This window comes from Dictyostelium purpureum, assembly GCF_000190715.1.
Source record: "Dictyostelium purpureum unplaced genomic scaffold DICPUscaffold_322, whole genome shotgun sequence".
NCBI lineage: Eukaryota > Evosea > Eumycetozoa > Dictyosteliales > Dictyosteliaceae > Dictyostelium > Dictyostelium purpureum.
In genome coordinates, this window is record NW_003519658.1 from 1 (window position 1) to 19,361 (window position 19,361).

At 25.6% G+C, this 19,361-nt stretch overlaps 12 protein-coding genes across 12 annotated transcripts; 5 read left to right on the top strand and 7 right to left on the bottom strand.

Moving 5' to 3' along the window:
- Positions 1–33: 33 nt before the first annotated feature.
- Positions 34–768, top strand: DICPUDRAFT_82769 (uncharacterized protein; the record flags this gene model as incomplete). The annotated part of the gene is made up of 1 exon (XM_003292085.1): positions 34–768. The coding sequence occupies one exon, from the start codon at positions 34–36 to the stop codon at positions 766–768; it is 735 nt and encodes a 244-aa protein (XP_003292133.1).
- A 340-nt stretch (positions 769–1,108) lies between these two features.
- DICPUDRAFT_156824 (uncharacterized protein) lies at positions 1,109–1,432 on the top strand (the record flags this gene model as incomplete). The annotated part of the gene is made up of 1 exon (XM_003292086.1): positions 1,109–1,432. One exon carries the CDS (start codon positions 1,109–1,111, stop codon positions 1,430–1,432), a length of 324 nt encoding a protein of 107 aa, XP_003292134.1.
- A 55-nt stretch (positions 1,433–1,487) lies between these two features.
- On the bottom strand, positions 1,488–2,093 carry DICPUDRAFT_156825 (uncharacterized protein; the record flags this gene model as incomplete). The annotated part of the gene is made up of 2 exons (XM_003292094.1): positions 1,488–1,507; positions 1,862–2,093. The coding sequence occupies 2 exons, from the start codon at positions 2,091–2,093 to the stop codon at positions 1,488–1,490; spliced, it is 252 nt and encodes an 83-aa protein (XP_003292142.1).
- Positions 2,094–2,160: 67 nt separating this feature from the next.
- Positions 2,161–2,367, bottom strand: DICPUDRAFT_156826 (uncharacterized protein; the record flags this gene model as incomplete). Its single annotated transcript, XM_003292095.1, has 1 exon — positions 2,161–2,367. One exon carries the CDS (start codon positions 2,365–2,367, stop codon positions 2,161–2,163), a length of 207 nt encoding a protein of 68 aa, XP_003292143.1.
- Positions 2,368–2,697: 330 nt separating this feature from the next.
- DICPUDRAFT_82770 (uncharacterized protein) lies at positions 2,698–4,625 on the bottom strand (the record flags this gene model as incomplete). The annotated part of the gene is made up of 3 exons (XM_003292096.1): positions 2,698–3,311; positions 3,400–3,981; positions 4,052–4,625. 3 exons carry the CDS (start codon positions 4,623–4,625, stop codon positions 2,698–2,700), a joined length of 1,770 nt encoding a protein of 589 aa, XP_003292144.1.
- A 439-nt stretch (positions 4,626–5,064) lies between these two features.
- On the bottom strand, positions 5,065–6,815 carry DICPUDRAFT_82771 (uncharacterized protein; the record flags this gene model as incomplete). The annotated part of the gene is made up of 3 exons (XM_003292097.1): positions 5,065–5,849; positions 5,930–6,385; positions 6,464–6,815. The coding sequence occupies 3 exons, from the start codon at positions 6,813–6,815 to the stop codon at positions 5,065–5,067; spliced, it is 1,593 nt and encodes a 530-aa protein (XP_003292145.1).
- A 489-nt stretch (positions 6,816–7,304) lies between these two features.
- On the top strand, positions 7,305–8,045 carry DICPUDRAFT_156829 (uncharacterized protein; the record flags this gene model as incomplete). The annotated part of the gene is made up of 1 exon (XM_003292087.1): positions 7,305–8,045. One exon carries the CDS (start codon positions 7,305–7,307, stop codon positions 8,043–8,045), a length of 741 nt encoding a protein of 246 aa, XP_003292135.1.
- A 76-nt stretch (positions 8,046–8,121) lies between these two features.
- DICPUDRAFT_156830 (uncharacterized protein) lies at positions 8,122–8,316 on the top strand (the record flags this gene model as incomplete). Its single annotated transcript, XM_003292088.1, has 1 exon — positions 8,122–8,316. One exon carries the CDS (start codon positions 8,122–8,124, stop codon positions 8,314–8,316), a length of 195 nt encoding a protein of 64 aa, XP_003292136.1.
- Positions 8,317–9,195: 879 nt separating this feature from the next.
- Positions 9,196–9,354, bottom strand: DICPUDRAFT_156831 (uncharacterized protein; the record flags this gene model as incomplete). Its single annotated transcript, XM_003292098.1, has 1 exon — positions 9,196–9,354. One exon carries the CDS (start codon positions 9,352–9,354, stop codon positions 9,196–9,198), a length of 159 nt encoding a protein of 52 aa, XP_003292146.1.
- Positions 9,355–12,247: 2,893 nt separating this feature from the next.
- On the bottom strand, positions 12,248–12,415 carry DICPUDRAFT_156835 (uncharacterized protein; the record flags this gene model as incomplete). The annotated part of the gene is made up of 1 exon (XM_003292099.1): positions 12,248–12,415. The coding sequence occupies one exon, from the start codon at positions 12,413–12,415 to the stop codon at positions 12,248–12,250; it is 168 nt and encodes a 55-aa protein (XP_003292147.1).
- Positions 12,416–14,108: 1,693 nt separating this feature from the next.
- DICPUDRAFT_156836 (uncharacterized protein) lies at positions 14,109–14,279 on the top strand (the record flags this gene model as incomplete). Its single annotated transcript, XM_003292089.1, has 1 exon — positions 14,109–14,279. The coding sequence occupies one exon, from the start codon at positions 14,109–14,111 to the stop codon at positions 14,277–14,279; it is 171 nt and encodes a 56-aa protein (XP_003292137.1).
- Positions 14,280–15,100: 821 nt separating this feature from the next.
- DICPUDRAFT_156837 (uncharacterized protein) lies at positions 15,101–15,301 on the bottom strand (the record flags this gene model as incomplete). The annotated part of the gene is made up of 1 exon (XM_003292100.1): positions 15,101–15,301. One exon carries the CDS (start codon positions 15,299–15,301, stop codon positions 15,101–15,103), a length of 201 nt encoding a protein of 66 aa, XP_003292148.1.
- Between the last annotated feature and the right edge of the window lie 4,060 nt (positions 15,302–19,361).

A 19,361-nucleotide genomic window follows, 5' to 3' on the forward strand; every position in this document is an offset into this window, starting at 1 on the left:
TTTTATTTTTTTTTTTTTTTTATTATTTTTAAAATGAAAACAGATAAATTATTTTTATTAGTATGGAAAAATTTATATTTAAGATCATTAATATTTCAAAAAATTAAAGATCATAATGAATATATTAAGAGTTTAAGGTTTAGGAGTGCAGAATTTAACCATATTCAAGAAATAGCAGTGTATCCATACAGAAACTATTTAAAAAAAGTCAGCATTGCAAATAAAATACAAATAAATGTTGATCTGGAATCAATTATTCCAAGAAATGTCGAATCGTTAACTCTACATCAAAGAACTATTGAATTTAAAATTCCACATTGGATCAAATCGTTAACAATACCAAATCCCGTGACACCAATGCCTATAATACTTTCCAATATTTCAAGTTTAGAAACACTTAAAATTAGTCGAGAAAAAACAGTAGCTTCCAAAATTACAGGTTCAATAGATAATCTCAAAGCTGGTGATTTACCAAACACATTAAAAAAACTAGAGGTTGGATTGAATCATTTTCATATAAAAGATGATTTACCAAATGGTTTGGAAACTCTAATATTGGGATATTGTAACGGATTTAGAATTGGCACTTTACCATCCAGTTTAAAGGAGCTTTATATTAACACCACAGTTACAATGGTACCTGTTGGCTACAATACCAAATATTTATCAACACCAGGTTCTCTACCAAATAGCATTCACTCTTTAAAAATAGCAAATTATGGTCAAACCAATATCATTTATCCAGAATCACTTAGAAATAATTACTAAGGATTTAAATTTCAATTTCCCACAAAATCTAGAATCACTTACACTCAGAGAATACCCAAGAACCTCTATTATAAATATATATATAGTTTTCCATGTGAATTTGAAATAACAAAATGTAGATGTTGAAAAAATTACAACCTTTATAAAAAGAATGCTAAAATAAAGTGCATTTTGCACAACTAAGTGGTGTGACCAACTAGTTGAGATAAAATATATTTGGAAATTTCAAAAATATATTTTATCTCAACTCCTACTTTATATGTTCAAACCTAATGGGGTACTTATACTACATTGTTAATTAATTTACTTTTAAATATTTTTAAAGTTTTTGGTTATAATTATGGTGATCGTCCAAGACCCATTTTTTATTTTTTACCCATATTTCCCACGTCTTGGTCCTAAGCATCATCACCATCATCAGCATCCTCACCGGCATTCTTTTTGGTCCTCAGCATTATCTTCATTAGCAGCATACATCAGTAGCATTTATCAGCAGAATTCATCGTCAGCATTCATCTTGGTCCTCAGCATTATCATCATCAGCATTCATCCTGGTCCTCATCAGCATCCTCACCGGCATTCGTTTTGGTCCTCATCATCATTAGCATCCTCACCGGCATTCATCTTGGTCCTCAGCATTACAGTGCCCGAGGAAAATATGTAGACCCCCTGATATTTTTATATATGTGTTATAAATTGATTAGTTTGGATAGTTTTTTTTAATAAATATTGACACAGCCTAAAAATAATAAATAATGGTAATAAAAAAAAGTGTGGGAAATATGGGTAAAAAATAAAAAATTAAAAAAATAAATTTAAATTTTTATCTCTTTTTTTTAATTTTTGAAATTTTAAAATTTTTTTTATATCATTTTAAATTTTTACAAACTGAAAATAGTGCAAAAATAATTTCTAGAAAATAAACAAAATGAGGTTAGGTGATGAACTTCGATACTCAATATTTCTATTAAGGGCACTGTAATAGAAAATTTTTTAAAAAAAATAATTATTAAAATAAATAGTATACCTCTTAGACTTTTAATTTTGAGGATTATTATAAAAATATAGAAAAAAACCAAAACTCCTAAAAAACTATTTTTAAGGTCAAGAATATAGTTTTGTAGTTTTAAATTTTTAATATTATTCACATTATTATTCATATTATTATTTGGTAATGAGTTATTATATTGAAAACTATTTATTTTATTTTTGTTATATTTCATAATGTTTGGTTGAGAGTAAATATATTGTGAGTTATCAATTTGATTATAATTATTATTCATATTACTATTTTTATTATAGTTCATATGATTGTTATTATTCATATTTATATTCATATTCATATTCATTTGATTGTTATCGCAATTCATATTGTTTGGTTGTGGGTTATTATTATGAATTATTCATTTGATTGTTGTTATTATTCATATTATTACTATTGTTATTATAATTGATATGATTGTTATTATTATTATTATTATTATTCATATTCATATTCATCATATTCATATTCATATTCATATTATTATTATAATCCCAATGAATGTTATTATTATTCAAATTACTGTAATTAATATTATTATTCATATTATTATTCATATTATTATCCATATAATAATTGTCTGTATTTTTATTATCCACATATATAATTTTTTGTTATTTAAAAATTATAATGAAACTTATTTTTTTAAATGTTCTCACATAAAAATAATCAAAAATAGTGTAAATTCTTAGGTATTTGGGACTGAAATTAAAGAAAAAACGGCGATTCCATCTTTTTTTTCAAAATAGATTTTTGAGCATTTTTTAAAATTTTTTTTTTTTTTTTTTATAATAAAAATATTTTTATAAAAATAAAAAACTTTTTTTTTTAAACATAATCATTTAAAAAATAAATCTTTTTTATTTAGTTTTTTTAGTTTAGATATCTTAAAGAAGTGGTTCGTTAGAATCATTATTTTCTTTTTCCTCATTATTGAAGATGGTGTTATTGATAATACTATTTGATTGGTTGATTCTATAATTAATATTTTGTAAATGGTCAATAGTTTTTTGTAGATTGAGGATTGGTGGTTTTGGACGAGTGTTACTATCTGGTTTGAAGCATTTTTTAAAAAGACCTACACTTAAAGTAATGAGGATTAAATTTAAAGCAAAAGAAATAAAAAATGAAATTGAACCAAATTCTAGATTTGCTTGAGAATAAAAAGGACCATCTCCATTGAAAATTAAAGGAATAAAAAACATCACCATATCGTGGAGTGGTATTTTTACACCATCTTGACGAACAAAGGCAGAGATAAAAACTATAACATCGGATATTACAGAAATAAGCATGGGGATAACCAATAAATTGAATGAGATGGAGTTTAATAGTTTCGTATAGAACTTTAATGTAATAGCCACAATATTAATTACTGAAAATATAATACCGGAAATAATAAAAAACAAAACAATACCAGATGGATAGGTTTTAAAAATGAAATCTGGAATATCAATATTTAAAAATCTTTGACGTGGTACATATAATACTGACCAAACAGCTATTTTTTGGTTTTAAATAATAAAAATTAGTTCATGAATAAATAATTGTTTGTAAAATAAATAAAAAAAATAAAAATAAAAACTTACCCTCGCTACTTATAATCTTCATTATTGAGATTGTGAATGAAATTAAAAATAAAAATACTTTACTTTTTGGACTTATATTACTTTCATCATTGCTATCAGAGTTATTATCGGATTGAATTTGGTTAGACTGAAAAAGTTCATAGTTGTTGTTGTTGTTGGTATTGTTATTTCTATTAAATGATTCTTCTTGGGATTGTTTGAGTTCACTTTTGATAACTAAAAATGTTAAAATAATGAGGAAAATGCTGAAAATGGTACTGATGATAAATAAAAGGGTGCCGCTCCAAATCATGGATTTTTCACCTCCAGCAAAATAAAATTCCAAGTAAGAACCATTGATATTTATCTCTTTTGATGAAAATAAACCAATAGATATAACAATAATATCGAGAACTATGGTAAGAACTAAAGGTGCTATAATTGTATAGGGCGATGATATTGGAAACTTTTTACAAACGATTAATATTAAACCGATGAAATATAAGAATGATAAAATTATTCCAAAAACAATTAAAGTTAAAGCCAAATCTGATGGAAAAGTTGGGAACGGGATAGTAAGTGAATAATAGATTGCCCAAGTATCTATTAAATTATTTAATTAGTAATTTATAAAAATTTATACTTAAAATAAATAATAATGTAAATAACTTACTTTTAATACTTGATATTTTGCAGATTATAATAAAAATTGAGAAAAAAGCCAATACAAAAAAAAAGTTATTTTTTAATTGTGAAAAAATAATTGATAGTTTTAAAAAATAGTTATTTTTTCCATAGTAATTATTACTACCATAATTATAGCTATTATCCATGTTTATATAATTATTATTCCCATTATTATTATAATTATTATAGCTATTATTATAACAATGATTATTGTATCTATGATTATTATTATAGTTATTATAATTATTATTATTATAACTATTATGGTTGTTCATTGTGTTTACACTATGATTATAGTTATTTTCATTAATACTACTGTTGTTATATTTGTATATCATAGTGTTGTGGGGTTTAAAACCACTATTGTTGCTGTATTGTGAATTATTAATTTGAAAATTATTCATATTATTATTACAATTATTATTGCTATTATTCATATTATTCATATTATTTTTATTATTATTAATATTCATATTATTATTCATATAATTATTATTATTCATATTATTATTCATAATATTTTCATCCATATTATTGTTGTCTGTATTATTGCTCTCCATGTTTTTATTATTTGTGTAAAAATAATAATGAAACTTTTTTTTAAGAGAAATTTTCTCACATAAAAATAATCGTAAATTCTTTGGTATTTAGGATTGGTTTTTTTTTTCAAATTATCAGTTTTTTTTATGCAATTTATAATTTTTTTGAAACATTTGCACAACATATTCCCAAAAAAATAAAAAAAAATATTTTTTTAAAAAATTTAATTTTTTTTTTTTTTTTGTTTTTTTTTAAAAATATAGGATGATAAAATGATTCCTAAAACAATTAAAACTAAAAGAGAATCTGATGGAAAAGTTGGGGATGGAATAGGAATTGAAACTCCACATAAATATATTCCCAGGTATCTATTTAATTTTAATTTATATATATATGCATTAAATAAATAAAAATCAATAAAAAAAATTTAAAGATAGTTTTACAACTTTTTTTTATTAATTAGTTTAGACTTTGATCTTCGTCATAACTGGGAACGAATGGATCTTGGGCCTCTTTAATAAGAAGTGGTGATTTTAAATCACCAGAAACAGGGTTTTCGGTTAAAACTTCACTATCTATTATGTTATTATTATCTATTGGTTTATGGTGGGTTTTTAGTTGATTTATGTAGTTTTGTAAACCATCGATTGTTTCTTGAAGATAAATATTTTTTTGTTCGTCATAGTTATTATTACCTTTATAACTATTTAATTGTTGTATATATATATTTAATTGTTGTAGGTATTGTTTTTCTGAATCTGATAATGGCACTTTAACAGCTACATTTTTGGTGTCCATTTTAATTGGTTTATATTTATTGTAATATGAGAAACAATCTTCAAAAAGACCTTCACTTAAAGCGATTAAAGCAATGTTCAAACCCATACCAACAAAAAATGAAAAGGCACCAGAATACAAAAAACATTCCCCTTCATCCAAACCAACACAAGCTAAAGTATACCAAATTCTTTCACCATATGGATATGTACCAAATCTTTGATAGAGTTCGAGTGTAAAAGAGGAGATTAGAATAGCAATATCAACTACCAAGCTTCCAATAAGAAGAGCTAAAACTGATGTGATTGGGAATGATTTGTTTAATTTTTTAAAGAAACTTAATGATATACCAATAATATACACAAATGTTAAAACCGCACTGAATATAATTAAAGCTAAAGTGGCACCACTTGGACTGCTTTCAAATTTAACGGAATTCCACGATTGAAGGATATGTGCCCATTTAGCTAAAATTAAATTAAATATTAATATTAATTCTATTTTTTTTATGTTCAAATAATAAATTTTATTAATTTAAATACTTTACCTTTAGAACTGAAAATTTTGAGAATTAATATAATTATTGAAAATACTAATAAAATAAAAAAACTAATATTTTTGTTTAATTTGTTTTGAAGTACTTTGAGTGGAGTATGAATTTTGAATTTCATAAAGGTTAAAATAAACAAAAGAATGTTTAAGGAGCCACCAACAAAATAGAAAAGGGAGCCTGCCGAAATTTTACTATAGTATATATATAAGTAATAATAATCGAACTCATGATAACCAGAATGAATAATAGTTACAAGATCAAGTATAGTAATTGCAACTAAAAGAACTAAATTGACTAAAACAAATAAACGGGATACTCTTAGCAATTTAAAATATAAAAGTGAGAGTCCAACCATATATAATATTATTAATATGATACCAATTATAACCATAATCAATAAGGATTGGAACTGACTCCGTGTTATAAATATAGGTGAATTCGACCATGGAACTATAAATATAAAAATAAAAAAAATAAACAATTAAATTATTTATAAAAATTTTTAAAATAAAAAGTTACTATACTTACAAATAATACTTAAAAATTTGCAAATTAAAATAAAACTTGAAAAAAAAAGTAAAATTGGATAACTCTCTTTTGTAGTTTTATTATTCTTATTTAAGATATTATTTGTTGGTTTTGTTTGATAACTATTGTTTCTAAATTGGTTGTTATTATATTGATGTTGTTGTGGTTGCTGGAAATTATTTTGGCAATTTGTATTATTATTATTATGGTTTATTTTGTTATTCATATAATTATTATTCGAACCATTTATATTATTATAGCTATTATGATTCATATTATAATTCATATTGCTATTCACATTACTATTATAATTATTTTGATCATGAAACTGATTTTGATTTTGGTGTATCATTTTTAATACACTGATGTTATTATTGGTTATTGAATAATTTTATTATTTTATTTTCGTGATTTTGGTTAAAAAAAAAAAAAAAAAAAAAAAAAAAAAATTTTCTTGATATTCAAGGATAACCTTCGAAAATTAAAAAAATAAAAAAAATTATAAATATATATTAATATTAAAATAAAATATTATTATTAAATAATATTTTAAATTGTTATTCATTGATTATTATATTAAATTGGGAGAATATATCCCAAACAAAATTAAATAAATTGAATATTATATTTATTTTTTTTATTATTTTTTTTTTCATAAATTTTAATAATTTTTATTCAATTTTGAAATAAAATTATTAGCTCGCCAATATATAATAATATCTGTAAGTTTTAATATATCTCTATTTTCCATAAATATTTTTTTTTAATAATTTTTTTTTTTTTTCTTTATTATTTCCTAAAAATGAAAATTTTTTTTTTTTTTTTTTTTATTATTTTTAAAATGAATACAGATAAATTATTTTTATTAGTATGGAGAAATTTATATTTAAGATCATTAATATTTCAAAAAATTAAAGATCATAATGAATATATTAAGAGTTTAAGGTTTAGGAGTGCAGAATTTAACGATATTCAAGAAATAGCAGTGTATCCATACAGAAACTATTTAAAAAAAGTCAGCATTTTATTTGCAAATAAAATACAAATCAATGTTGATCTGGAAACAATTATTCCAAGAAATGTCGAATGGTTAACTCTACATCAAAGAACTATTGAATTTAAAATTCCACATTGGATCAAATCGTTAACAATACCAAATCCCGTGACACCAATGCCTATAATACTTTCCAATATTTCAAGTTTAGAAACACTTAAAATTAGTCGAGAAAAAACAGTAGCTTCCAAAATTACAGGTTCAATGGATAATCTCAAAGCTGGTGATTTACCAAACACATTAAAAAAACTAGAGGTTGGATTGAATCATTTTCATATAAAAGATGATTTACCAAATGGTTTGGAAACTCTAATATTGGGATATTGTAACGGATTTAGAATTGGCACTTTACCATCCAGTTTAAAGGAGCTTTATATTAACACCACAGTTACAATGTTACCTGTTGGCTACAATACCAAATATTTATCAACACCAGGTTCTCTACCAAATAGCATTCACTCTTTAAAAATAGCAAATTATGGTCAAACCAATATCATTTATCCAGAATCACTTAGAAATAATTACTAAGGATTTAAATTTCAATTTCCCACAAAATCTAGAATCACTTACACTCAGAGAATACCCAAGAACCTCTATTATAAATATGATACCAATGGGTCTCAAATCACTTCATGTAAGATTCTATAGTTTTGAAAAAGGGTTACTCCGATCAATTTTAACTCTTGAACGTTTGAAAATTATAGATTTTGAGGATCAGACACTAGAACCAAATAGCCTTCCCCCAAACCTCAAATATACAGCCATAAAATTAATAGCGAATCAATTCCACAAAACTTAGAATTAATTAAAATCAAAAACCATCATTATAAACACCCAACTAATCATTTAAAAATAATTGTTGATATTAAATCATTAAAAACATCAAACACATACTCTAGCTTCCCCATAAAAAAGATTCCACTCAATAATCCTCAATAAACTTCATAAATGAATTTTGTAAGTGCTGTATGTCTTACCTTTTAGTTTTTATACACTACTGCTGTAAAAGACCATAATTTTTTTCCAACATCGATAATGTTCCATAGTTTTCCATGTGAATTTGAAATAACAAAATGTAGATGTTGAAAAAATTACAACCTTTATAAAAAGAATGCTAAAATAAAGTGCATTTTGCACAACTAAGTGGTGTGACCAACTAGTTGAGATAAAATATATTTGGAAATTTCAAAAATATATTTTATCTCAACTCCTACTTTATATGTTCAAACCTAATGGGGTACTTATACTACATTGTTAATTAATTTACTTTTAAATATTTTTAAAGTTTTTGGTTATAATTATGGTGATCGTCCAAGACCCAAAACTTGAAATATCCATATTCGATTATTTTGGCCTACAATTAGCAATTTTTTAATATAATCATATTCGGGGATGTAGCTTTTGCTTTTTAAAAATATATTGGAATGTTTATTCCATTTTATTATTTTATTAATTATAAGACCTAAGTATCTGAATTGACCAGATATTACTTGAAGCATAATTAAACCGTTGCAATTTTGGTTGAATAAATTGAATTATTCTGAGGTAACTTAATTTATTATTGCAAGAATAATAAATTTCCGGAGATCCAACTTTCTTTTAAGGTGGTGTTACTTCATAAAAGATGCCCGCATCTTAGCTAATAGAATATGAATTAAACATTACAGCCCTTGGCAGTTTAGCATATCTTGTACGGAGAACCTTGGGTTAGTGTTTCCTTGCAAAGGAAACCTTCTATCCAGTTAAATAGCACGTATACAGCTCGGTATAACTTTAGTGCATTGGCGTAGAGTCTTGTTAATCCTTTCGGTTGACTATGGATATGTACAGATGCCATATATATCTTTTATTTAGAATAAAATGATATATTGTTTTAAAAAAAAAAAAAATGAAAAAAGAAAAATGAAAAATAAAAAAAAAGAAAAATAAGTGGTAATAAATAAATGTGAACATTCGTTTTCGAATGAATCATTTATTGGTGGTAAATAAAGTGGTAGGTTTAATTTTTGGTAGATAACAGTGGTAGGGTCTGATGAATTTAAGGTATAATTTCATCATCTAATTTAATGGTAAAAATGTTAGTAACATTGCATTAAAATCAACATAAAGTGGTATACTATTTGGTTGTAAGCCAAATGGTTCTGGAATTGTGAATTTTGGTTTTAATATTCCTTTTTCGATGTTGATTTTAAAAAAGTTTTGTTTGGATGATTTTTTAGGAAAATATTTCTTGTCAAATCATTTGTGAATGTTGTGGTAGTATTATCTTTGGTTCTGTTTACCTTAGATGCACAGTGTAGTTTTAGATTATACTGGTTATGTTGTGATGAGGTGTAGTTTTTGTTTCAAAAAAAAAGAATTTATTCATTATTATTAATAATATTTTTTAAAAAAATTTTTTTGAAAATTTGTGTTTAACTTATATGATGATTTTGGATGGTAATTTTTGTTTTAATAGTTCTGGTTTTTTAGTATGTTAAAAGTGTTATTTAGGTGACCAGACTTATTAAATTTAGGAATACATTTTAGGTATTCTGGATAAGTATTTTAAAGAGTATTTAGTGAATAAAATGGATTTTGAGCAGAATGTTGATTATTTTGTAGTGGAATAATGCAATTATTAGTATCCAAGTTATCATCACCATTATTTTGATTATTATTTTTTTAAATTTTGTTTGTGAATAAATAAATAAAAGAGATACACCGATCAACTAGTGAGATCTCAATTAGATTTCGTCTACTTAAAAAAGTTTTAAAAAATCAAAGAAAATTTTGGATTTATTTAAAACAGTTAATGAAAGTGTATGTGGTGATATATGTAGATTATATAAAAATCAACAAAAGTGTGTAAAAATAAAATGAATTGTATAAAAAGTAGTAAATATCATTAAAAAAATGAATGATGTTGTAATTAGTGGTAATTAATTATAGTTAAAGATATAGTAATAATAACTATAATAAAAAAGTGTTGATACACTAGTGGTATGTAAATTTTGTGTATATTCGGGGATGTAGCTCAGATGGTAGAGCGCTCGCTTAGCATGCGAGAGGTAAAGGGATCGATACCCTTCTTCTCCAATCTAGATTTATTTTTAACCAGATCTTCTAGGTGTTTTTATTTTTTTTTTACCCAACTGGCTCCAAGTTGCAGCTCCAGGATCGAATCCCAGTTTCCCAGTCACACAGAATTTGTATTGATTGATTGTGGTAATGTTGTTATCAATTTCTTTATCAGTGGAGACCCTTGACATATCTTCATTGATAAATTGATTTTGTTGTTAGGATGATTTTATGGAGGGACTGCATATTTATTCAGATTTGAATTACATAATAATAGTAAATATCAACAATCCCTAACTTTATTAAGATGGAAATGATAATTATTGAATTAATAGGTCATAGTAAAATCATATTTTATATTTATATAAAAACCCCTAAAATAAATCATATTTCAAGATATTGGTTTATTTACTAAAAACTAAAAAAAAAAAAATATTGTCACAATTATTTATTCCGTTTTTTCAATATTAAAAATTTTATTTGTATTTTTTTACAATTAGATAATTATTAATTAATATTTAGTATATCCTCCACGTGTTTTATATATTTCATCGATTCTTTCAGGCAGTGATTCATAAATGATTCTATGGTTATTATCAAATTGTTGGAACTTTACTTATTCCATAAACATATGATTTTTCAATTGTTCCACAATAAAATTTAAATGCACAACTTCATAAAAAATCATTTTCTTCTATTATGTCTAATCAATGGGAGTTTCTTTATATATTAATTATATCTCTTTAATTTCATTCTTACTGATTTAAAATTGTTAAATTTACCATTTATAAATTGAAACATAAAACATGTTCATCACCTTCGTCAAACTTTTTTTTCCTGGAACATTCATTGATTGTCAACGTACCAATATATGAAATAACTTGAAGACACTGCAATAAAAACAGGATAAAGTATACAGCGAGTACGATTATAAAATACGTCCTCAAAACGAACCATTTAGGTGTTAAAGATATTTCGATTTCTATTTTGATAGAACACCTACATACAAAAACATGCATTCAATCATTTTTCATCAAGTTTGGAACTGGGTATGCAAAAAATTATTCAAAGAGATTGATCCAAATGTAATTCAAAAATCAATATTGATCATTTATGTTGATTGTAATCAATATTGATTTTTGGATCAAACTTGCCTTCCCTGTATGCCAAAACAACCAATTAAATCATAATAGCTATTTGTAAGTCGATAAACAAATAAATGCAAAACAAATCCATTCAATGAAATAAAAAATATCCAATTTTAATAAATTAATCAACTTCCCAAACAAGTTTTATAATACAACATGTATAAAGATACTTATAAATTCATAAGCCATTAAAATCACTTAAATTTTAATAAATAAAATACACTGATAATATAAATTATCATAGAAAGATTTTTAAAAAAAAAAATAATAGATAACAAAAATTAATAATAATTACCAAAAAAAAAAATTTAAAAAAAAAATATTTATTTTATTAAAAATTAAAAAATTAAAAAATTAAAAAATTTTTATTTTTCAAATTATTTAAAAATTTGTAAAACAGGTAAAACATTAACAATTTTATTTTTTTTTTTTCTTGTGACCATATTAAGTCTCGTTGGTAAAGGGTAATAAGAAGAAGAAAATAATATATTCAAAAAGGTAAGAGTTGTTGGTATTGTACTCTCATTGATAATACCTGCATACATTAGCCAATAGCACATGTGCAGCGTTCTTAGCAAAGGGTGAATGATAGATTAGTGTTCGAATACAGGTTAAAGAACTATCAGACTGTAGCATTTCAGTACACAATACATAACGCAGATGAACACTTGTATTAAACAAGGAATACATTTCAAAATTAGATTGGAAGTCTTTGTTATTACATCTAGACGATCGATCATCATCATACAGCGTTTAGGGCAGGTGGTAAAATATATCAATTCACTAGAGCACCATTTGGCTTGACGAACTATCCAGCTTATTTTAACAAGTTTGCTCAAATAGTTTTAGAAGGGTTCGAAAAGTTTTTTAGCTTTATACGTAGATGATAATGTTTAATTATTCAGATACAGCGGAAGAACATATGGAACATATCATGGTATTGGATAGATGCAAGGTCTATTTAAACAGCAAGAAATGCAAATTCTTTTGTGTTAAGTCATATATATTTTTTTTTTATATTTTTTTTTGAACTCAATTTAAAAATTTTAATATTCTAAACTGTTGATATTTGGTAATATTTGATTGGTATTTAGTCAATGTATACAAAAACACCTAGAAGATAGGGTAAAAATAAAGTAATTGGAGAAGAAGGGTATCGATCCCTTTACCTCTCGCATGCTAAGCGAGCGCTCTACCATCTGAGCTACATCCCCGAATATACACAAAATTTACATACCACCAGTGTATCAACACTTTTTTATTATAGTTATTATTACTATATCTTTAACTATAATTAATTACCACTAATTACAACATCATTCATTTTTTTAATGATATTTACTACTTTTTATACAATTCATTTTATTTTTACACACTTTTGTTGATTTTTATATAATCTACATATATCACCACATACACTTTCATTAACTGTTTTAAATAAATCCAAAATTTTCTTTGATTTTTTAAAACTTTTTTAAGTAGACGAAATCTAATTGAGATCTCACTAGTTGATCGGTGTATCTCTTTTATTTATTCTTTCACAAACAAATTTTAAAAAAATAATAATCAAAATAATGGTGATGATAACTTGGATACTAATAATTGCATTATTCCACTACAAAATAATCAACATTCTGCTCAAAATCCATTTTATTCACTAAATACTCTTTAAAATACTTATCCAGAATACTTAAAATGTATTCCAAAATTTAATAAGTCTGGTCACCTAAATAACACTTTTATCATACTAAAAAACCAGAACTATTAAATAAAAAATTACCATCCAAAATTATCATATAAATTAAACACAAATTTTCAAAAAAAATTTTTAAAAAATATTATTAATAATAATGAATAAATTCTTTTTTTTGAAACAAAAACTACACCACATCACAACATAACCAGTATAATCTAAAACTACACTGGTGCATCTAAGGTAAACAGAACCAAAGATAATACTACCACAACATTTACAAATGATTTGACAAGAAATACTTTCCTAAAAAATCATCCATACAAAACATTATTAAAATCAATATCGAAAAAGGAATATTAGAACCAAAATTCACAATTCCAGAACCATTTGGCTTACAACCAAATAGTATACCACTTTATGTTGATTTTAATGCAATGTTACTAACATTTTTACCATTAAATTAGATGATGAAATTATACCTTAAATTCATCAGACCCTACCACTATTATCTACCAAAAATTAAACCTACCACTTTATTTACCACCAATAAATGATTCATTCGAAAACGAATGTTCACATTTATTTATTACCACTTTATTTTTCTTTTTTTTTTTATTTTTCATTTTTCTTTTTTCTTTTTTTTTTTTTTAAAACAATATATCATTTTATTCTAAATAAAAGATATATATGGCATCTGTACATATCCATAGTCAACCGAAAGGATTAACAAGACTCTACGCCAATGCACTAAAGTTATACCGAGCTGTATACGTGCTACTTAACTGGATAGAAGGTTTCCTTTGCAAGGAAACACTAACCCAAGGTTCTCCGTACAAGATGAAACTTATGCAATGCTAAACTGCCAAGGGCTGTAATGTTTAATTCATATTCTATTAGCTAAGATGCGGGCATCTTTTATGAAGTAACACCACCTTAAAAGAAAGTTGGATCTCCGGAAATTTATTATTCTTGCAATAATAAATTAAGTTACCTCAGAATAATTCAATTTATTCAACCAAATTGCAACGGTTTAATTTTGCTTCAAGTAATATCTGGTCAATTCAGATACTTAGGTCTTATAATTAATAAAATAATAAAATGGAATAAACATTCCAATATATTTTTAAAAAGCAAAAAAAGTAAAAAGCAAAAAGCTACATCCCCGAATAAGATTATATTAAAAAAAATTATGATCCTAGTCCAAAAAATCGAATATGGATATTTAAGAATGATTATTTGAATAAGTACATTTTATAATAAAGGATTATTAGAATAAATGATTATGTTAATATATTTGGTGAAGGTATTAAAGTTTAAAATTATGGCGCGATAAATTTTAATTATATTTCCATATTAAAGTTAGTTGTAAATAGTGGTAAATAGTTGTTAATAGTTGTTAAATAATTGTTAAATATTAAAGTTTTTAAATAAACATTAGAAAAGGTATATTTAAGTACTTTTTAGGTATCTTAATTTATTCAAGTAATTTAGTGTTAATTAGTTAATGTGTATTAATGTATTTTATTGTGTCTCTGTAAGAATATAATTTGTGTTCAGTATATTTTCGTTAAGCATTTTTAGTTATGTAACTTTGTCATTTTCGTATACCTTATCATTACATATCAAAAAGTTTGCTGCTTTTACACCAAATAAAATTTAGGATTTAAAAATAATCATATTTAAACTACTAAAATTTTTTCTAAAAATAAATTAATAAAAGTCGTGTTAACCTTTGCACCATTCTTATTGAAGGTGTAAGTCAAAAATTCGTGGTTAGCAATTAATACAAAAAGACCAAAAAAATTTTCGACAGTGAAGATATGGAACTCAGGTACTTTTAAAGTGAAAATACCGAGTACTTCTGGAAAACTATAGATCATTATCAATTAATAACAAATATCATAAAAATAAAATATCAAAAATAAAAATTTAAAAACAAAGATTAAATCAACTGAATGTATCAGGTACAATCAAAGTAGATCAACATTCAATTTAAATTTAGATAGCAACAATTGAAACGAAGTATTAAACTACTATACATCATAACCAGCCAACTTTGATCATATAATGGTAATATATGCAACTATACAATGTAATACTGGTATTTGTAAATACCCCAAAAACTGGGCCTGTTTTATTCCAATTCACCTTGAGAAAATGGTTGTGTTTAAAAGCTATATGCACAATTCTAAAAAATTATCAAGTTTCACTTTGAATAGACAATACTAATTATAATTTTTTTTTTTAAAAGTGAAGATAATTAAAAGCAAATGCTTTAAATTAATAAGTAAAATTTTGTAATTAATTAAGTGAATTTTGATGATAATACATTACACTGTATACAAATAGGACACACATCAATGAAATTCGTTGGACCACTTTTTTTTTTTTTTTTTAAAAGTGAAGATGATTCTTAATGATGTATTAAGTCATCAGTTTATTGTGTTTTTTGTTTGGTATGTGTTTAATTCTTATATGAGTTTTACCATACTGCATACAAGTTGGGCACGGTAACGTCAATTCGTGTGTGATTCGGAAAATCTGCTGAGACTAGGTTTCGAACCCGGAGCGGTAACTTGTAGGAATTTCGACCACTTGGCTATCATTGCTCCCCCCATATGTGATAAAATCACAAGAAAGATGAAAATAAAAATAAAAATGCCGCGACCTGGAATCGAACCAGGGTCAAAGCAGCCACAATGCTATGTACTACCACTATACTATCACGGCAATTTGATGAAAATTTTTGTAGTATATGACCCCCATAAGGTTTGAACATATAAAGTAGGAGTTCAAATTAATAGTATAAATTAAGAAATTTCCCTTTTGCTAAGTTGGTCACCTCACGCCTTATTTGTGCATAGTGCACTTTATTACATTTTGTAGTATAACTGCCCCGCCGGACGACCCCTATTTATACTGTTCTCTATCGCCATAATCGCGCCATCATTCCACGTGCACCACAGCCAGATATTTATCAAGATAATTATTAATTCAAAGAATCCTTTATTATAGATATTTATTTATCCAAGATATCTTTTATTATAATAGATATTTATTTATTCAAAGAATCATATAATAATCATTTTTAACCGACTATTTTATAAACAGTATAAATAGCTTAAATTCATAATCATTTTTCTTGAGAGGTTTATTTTCATTACTTAATAAAATATAATTTACTACTTTTTATATCTAATATTTACTTTTGTATTTAGTTTACTTTATATTTATATTTAATCACTTTTACTACTATAGTACATTTATAACATTTTGGCGACAGCTCATTAGAATCTGCTTTGCATTTTATTTTTTTTTTAGGGGAAGAGATATAGGTTATTATATCAATATTAATTTTTAGTTATTTGTTTCGTGATTAAGATATTTTATTTGTTTATTTAAATTAGATAAGTTTGTGTTAACCCCAGTTTTATTTATAATATTTTAGTAATAATAATAGTAGTTTTATTCTTAATTTTTAATTTGTTTTAATAGTTTTTAGAAGTGTGCCAAACCTCCACACTTAATATTTTACAATGGATAATCCAATAAATAATAATAATAATAATAATAATAATAATAATAATAATAATAATAATAATAATAATAATAATAATAATAATAATAATAATAATGTTCGAGTTACAACAGAAACCACGAATTCCATCCCAAAACCTACTGGAATTATTCCTCCATCACAAAAGAAAGCTGCTGCTACACCTCCAGCTGCCACTAGAGTCGTTAGCAGAAACCCAATAGGCACTAGTACTAATTTATTAACAAATCTTAAGTTAAAGGAACAAGAACTTAAGATGATGGAATTAATGAATAACCAAATGCAAATTTTGAAGGAATTAAGTTTCCAACCACACCGTGTCCCATTCCCAGAAGAATCAAAATTTGATGGAACCAACAGAGCCGAGTTTGACAAAAATTGGGATTTGTTTGAATTCTTATTCAGACATCATTTTGTCAGACCAACCAGTGCTAATTTACTTTCAAGTCTTCGTGGCAGTGCTATCGATAGGTTAAGAACTATTGATCCACTTAATACCAAATCGGTTGAAGAAAATATTATGGCCTTAAGAACCTACTATCAGGATAGCCCTAGCATCGTTCTTGATAGATTTTCTACTTACTCCAGAGAAAACAAATTCAAGTCACTTGAAACCCTGTTACTTGTATTTGACATAGTTAAAAGAAGGAGTCAACTACCTGATGACGCCGCTATTTCTTTCTTAGGTCAGGCACTTGGTTGTAACTTGAAAGAATATTTAAGCTTAAGATGCAGAAAAGGCATCACCTACGACGAATACCTCGACGAAGTTAGACATCTGGAAATTGCGTATACCGAATCCAAGGGTACATCGCTTTACTTAATCAAGGAACCAATCAATGGAATATTTGGTGATTACAAGTCTCCTAACTTCTCTTTATCCAATGCTAACAATCCAACCTTTAATGTTGCTGGTGTAAGCGAGGGTATTCAAAACAAGTCCGTTGTGTGCTATAGTTGCGGACTAAAAGGACACTATAGCAATGAATGTCGTAATAAAGATAAGTATCCACAAAGAAATAATAATAATTTTAATAATAATAATCACATAAATAATAATAATTATAGAAATAACAATAACCATAGACATAACAACAATAAAATTATAGAAATAATTATAATAATAATAATAATCGTTCAGATAGAAATAATAATAATAATCGAGGATCAGGTCAAAATAATAATAATCGTAATAATAATAATTATAATAATCATAGAAATAATAGATTTGTTAATAATATTCAAAATTTTGATGACGAAACTAATGATAATATTAATAATGGATATTTAGGTAGTGATGTAGATGTTCAGCCTATCAACACTATTACTAGTGTTGCTGGAGATAATAATGTGTGTGCTAACCTTAAGATCAACAACAAAGGTGTCAGAGTCCTTGTAGATACTGGAGCTAGTATATCTTGTATTAGAGAATCACTTGCAAAAACCCTCAATCTTTCAATTAATCCCAGTAAAACCATGATCAAATCTGCAAGTAATCATAGGCTTCTTCCTGTTGGTAAAACTCTCTGCACTCTTTCGTTTGGTCCTGTTTCCGAACAAGTTGAATTCGAAGTCTTTAAGGATACTGATATTTCTATGTCATATATTGTTGGTTTAAACGGTCTTAGAGCTATTTGTGCGGATCCTATTATTTCAAAAGGTAAATTAATCTGTAGTAAAGCTGATTGCTACGTTCCTCTATACTCATACACTGAACCCGTTACCACATTTAACACCAATTCTACCCCCATTCCACCCAATTCAACCCCAGATAACGTTCTCACTTATCAGACTTTAATGCTTGAATCTGATAATGATTGTTTTAGAATTAATACCATTATGCCAATCGTTAGCTCCGAAAGCACATTATTATTACCATCACACGCTAGTTATCCTTCGTCATTAATTCAATCCTCCCTCGATTCCGGTACATTATCAATAATATCAACCAATCATAACAATAATAATAATAACATCAACCTTCATAATAATAATAATATCAACCCTCATAATATCACCACCAATATTAATAGTAATAACCCCAATCCAAAACCTGCATCTATCAACTTATTAGAACAATTAGTAACCAGTCAAGATCATCCATCAACTCCAAAACCAGTCACTCAACCTCCAGTAATTACTCCACCTTTTCAATCCACTGAAGACGGATCAATTATCCTAACAATTGAACAGAAATCTAGACTAGAAAACTTAATGAAGGAGTATGCTGATATAATGCCAGAGAAATTAGAGCACGCAGGAAAAGCTCATGGTGTCGTTCACGAAATCCCTTTTATCGCTGGTACCAATGAAGAAAAGCTTCATCAAGAACCATATCCAACTTCACCAAAACAAAAAGAAATTATGGATGAAAAGATTGCCGA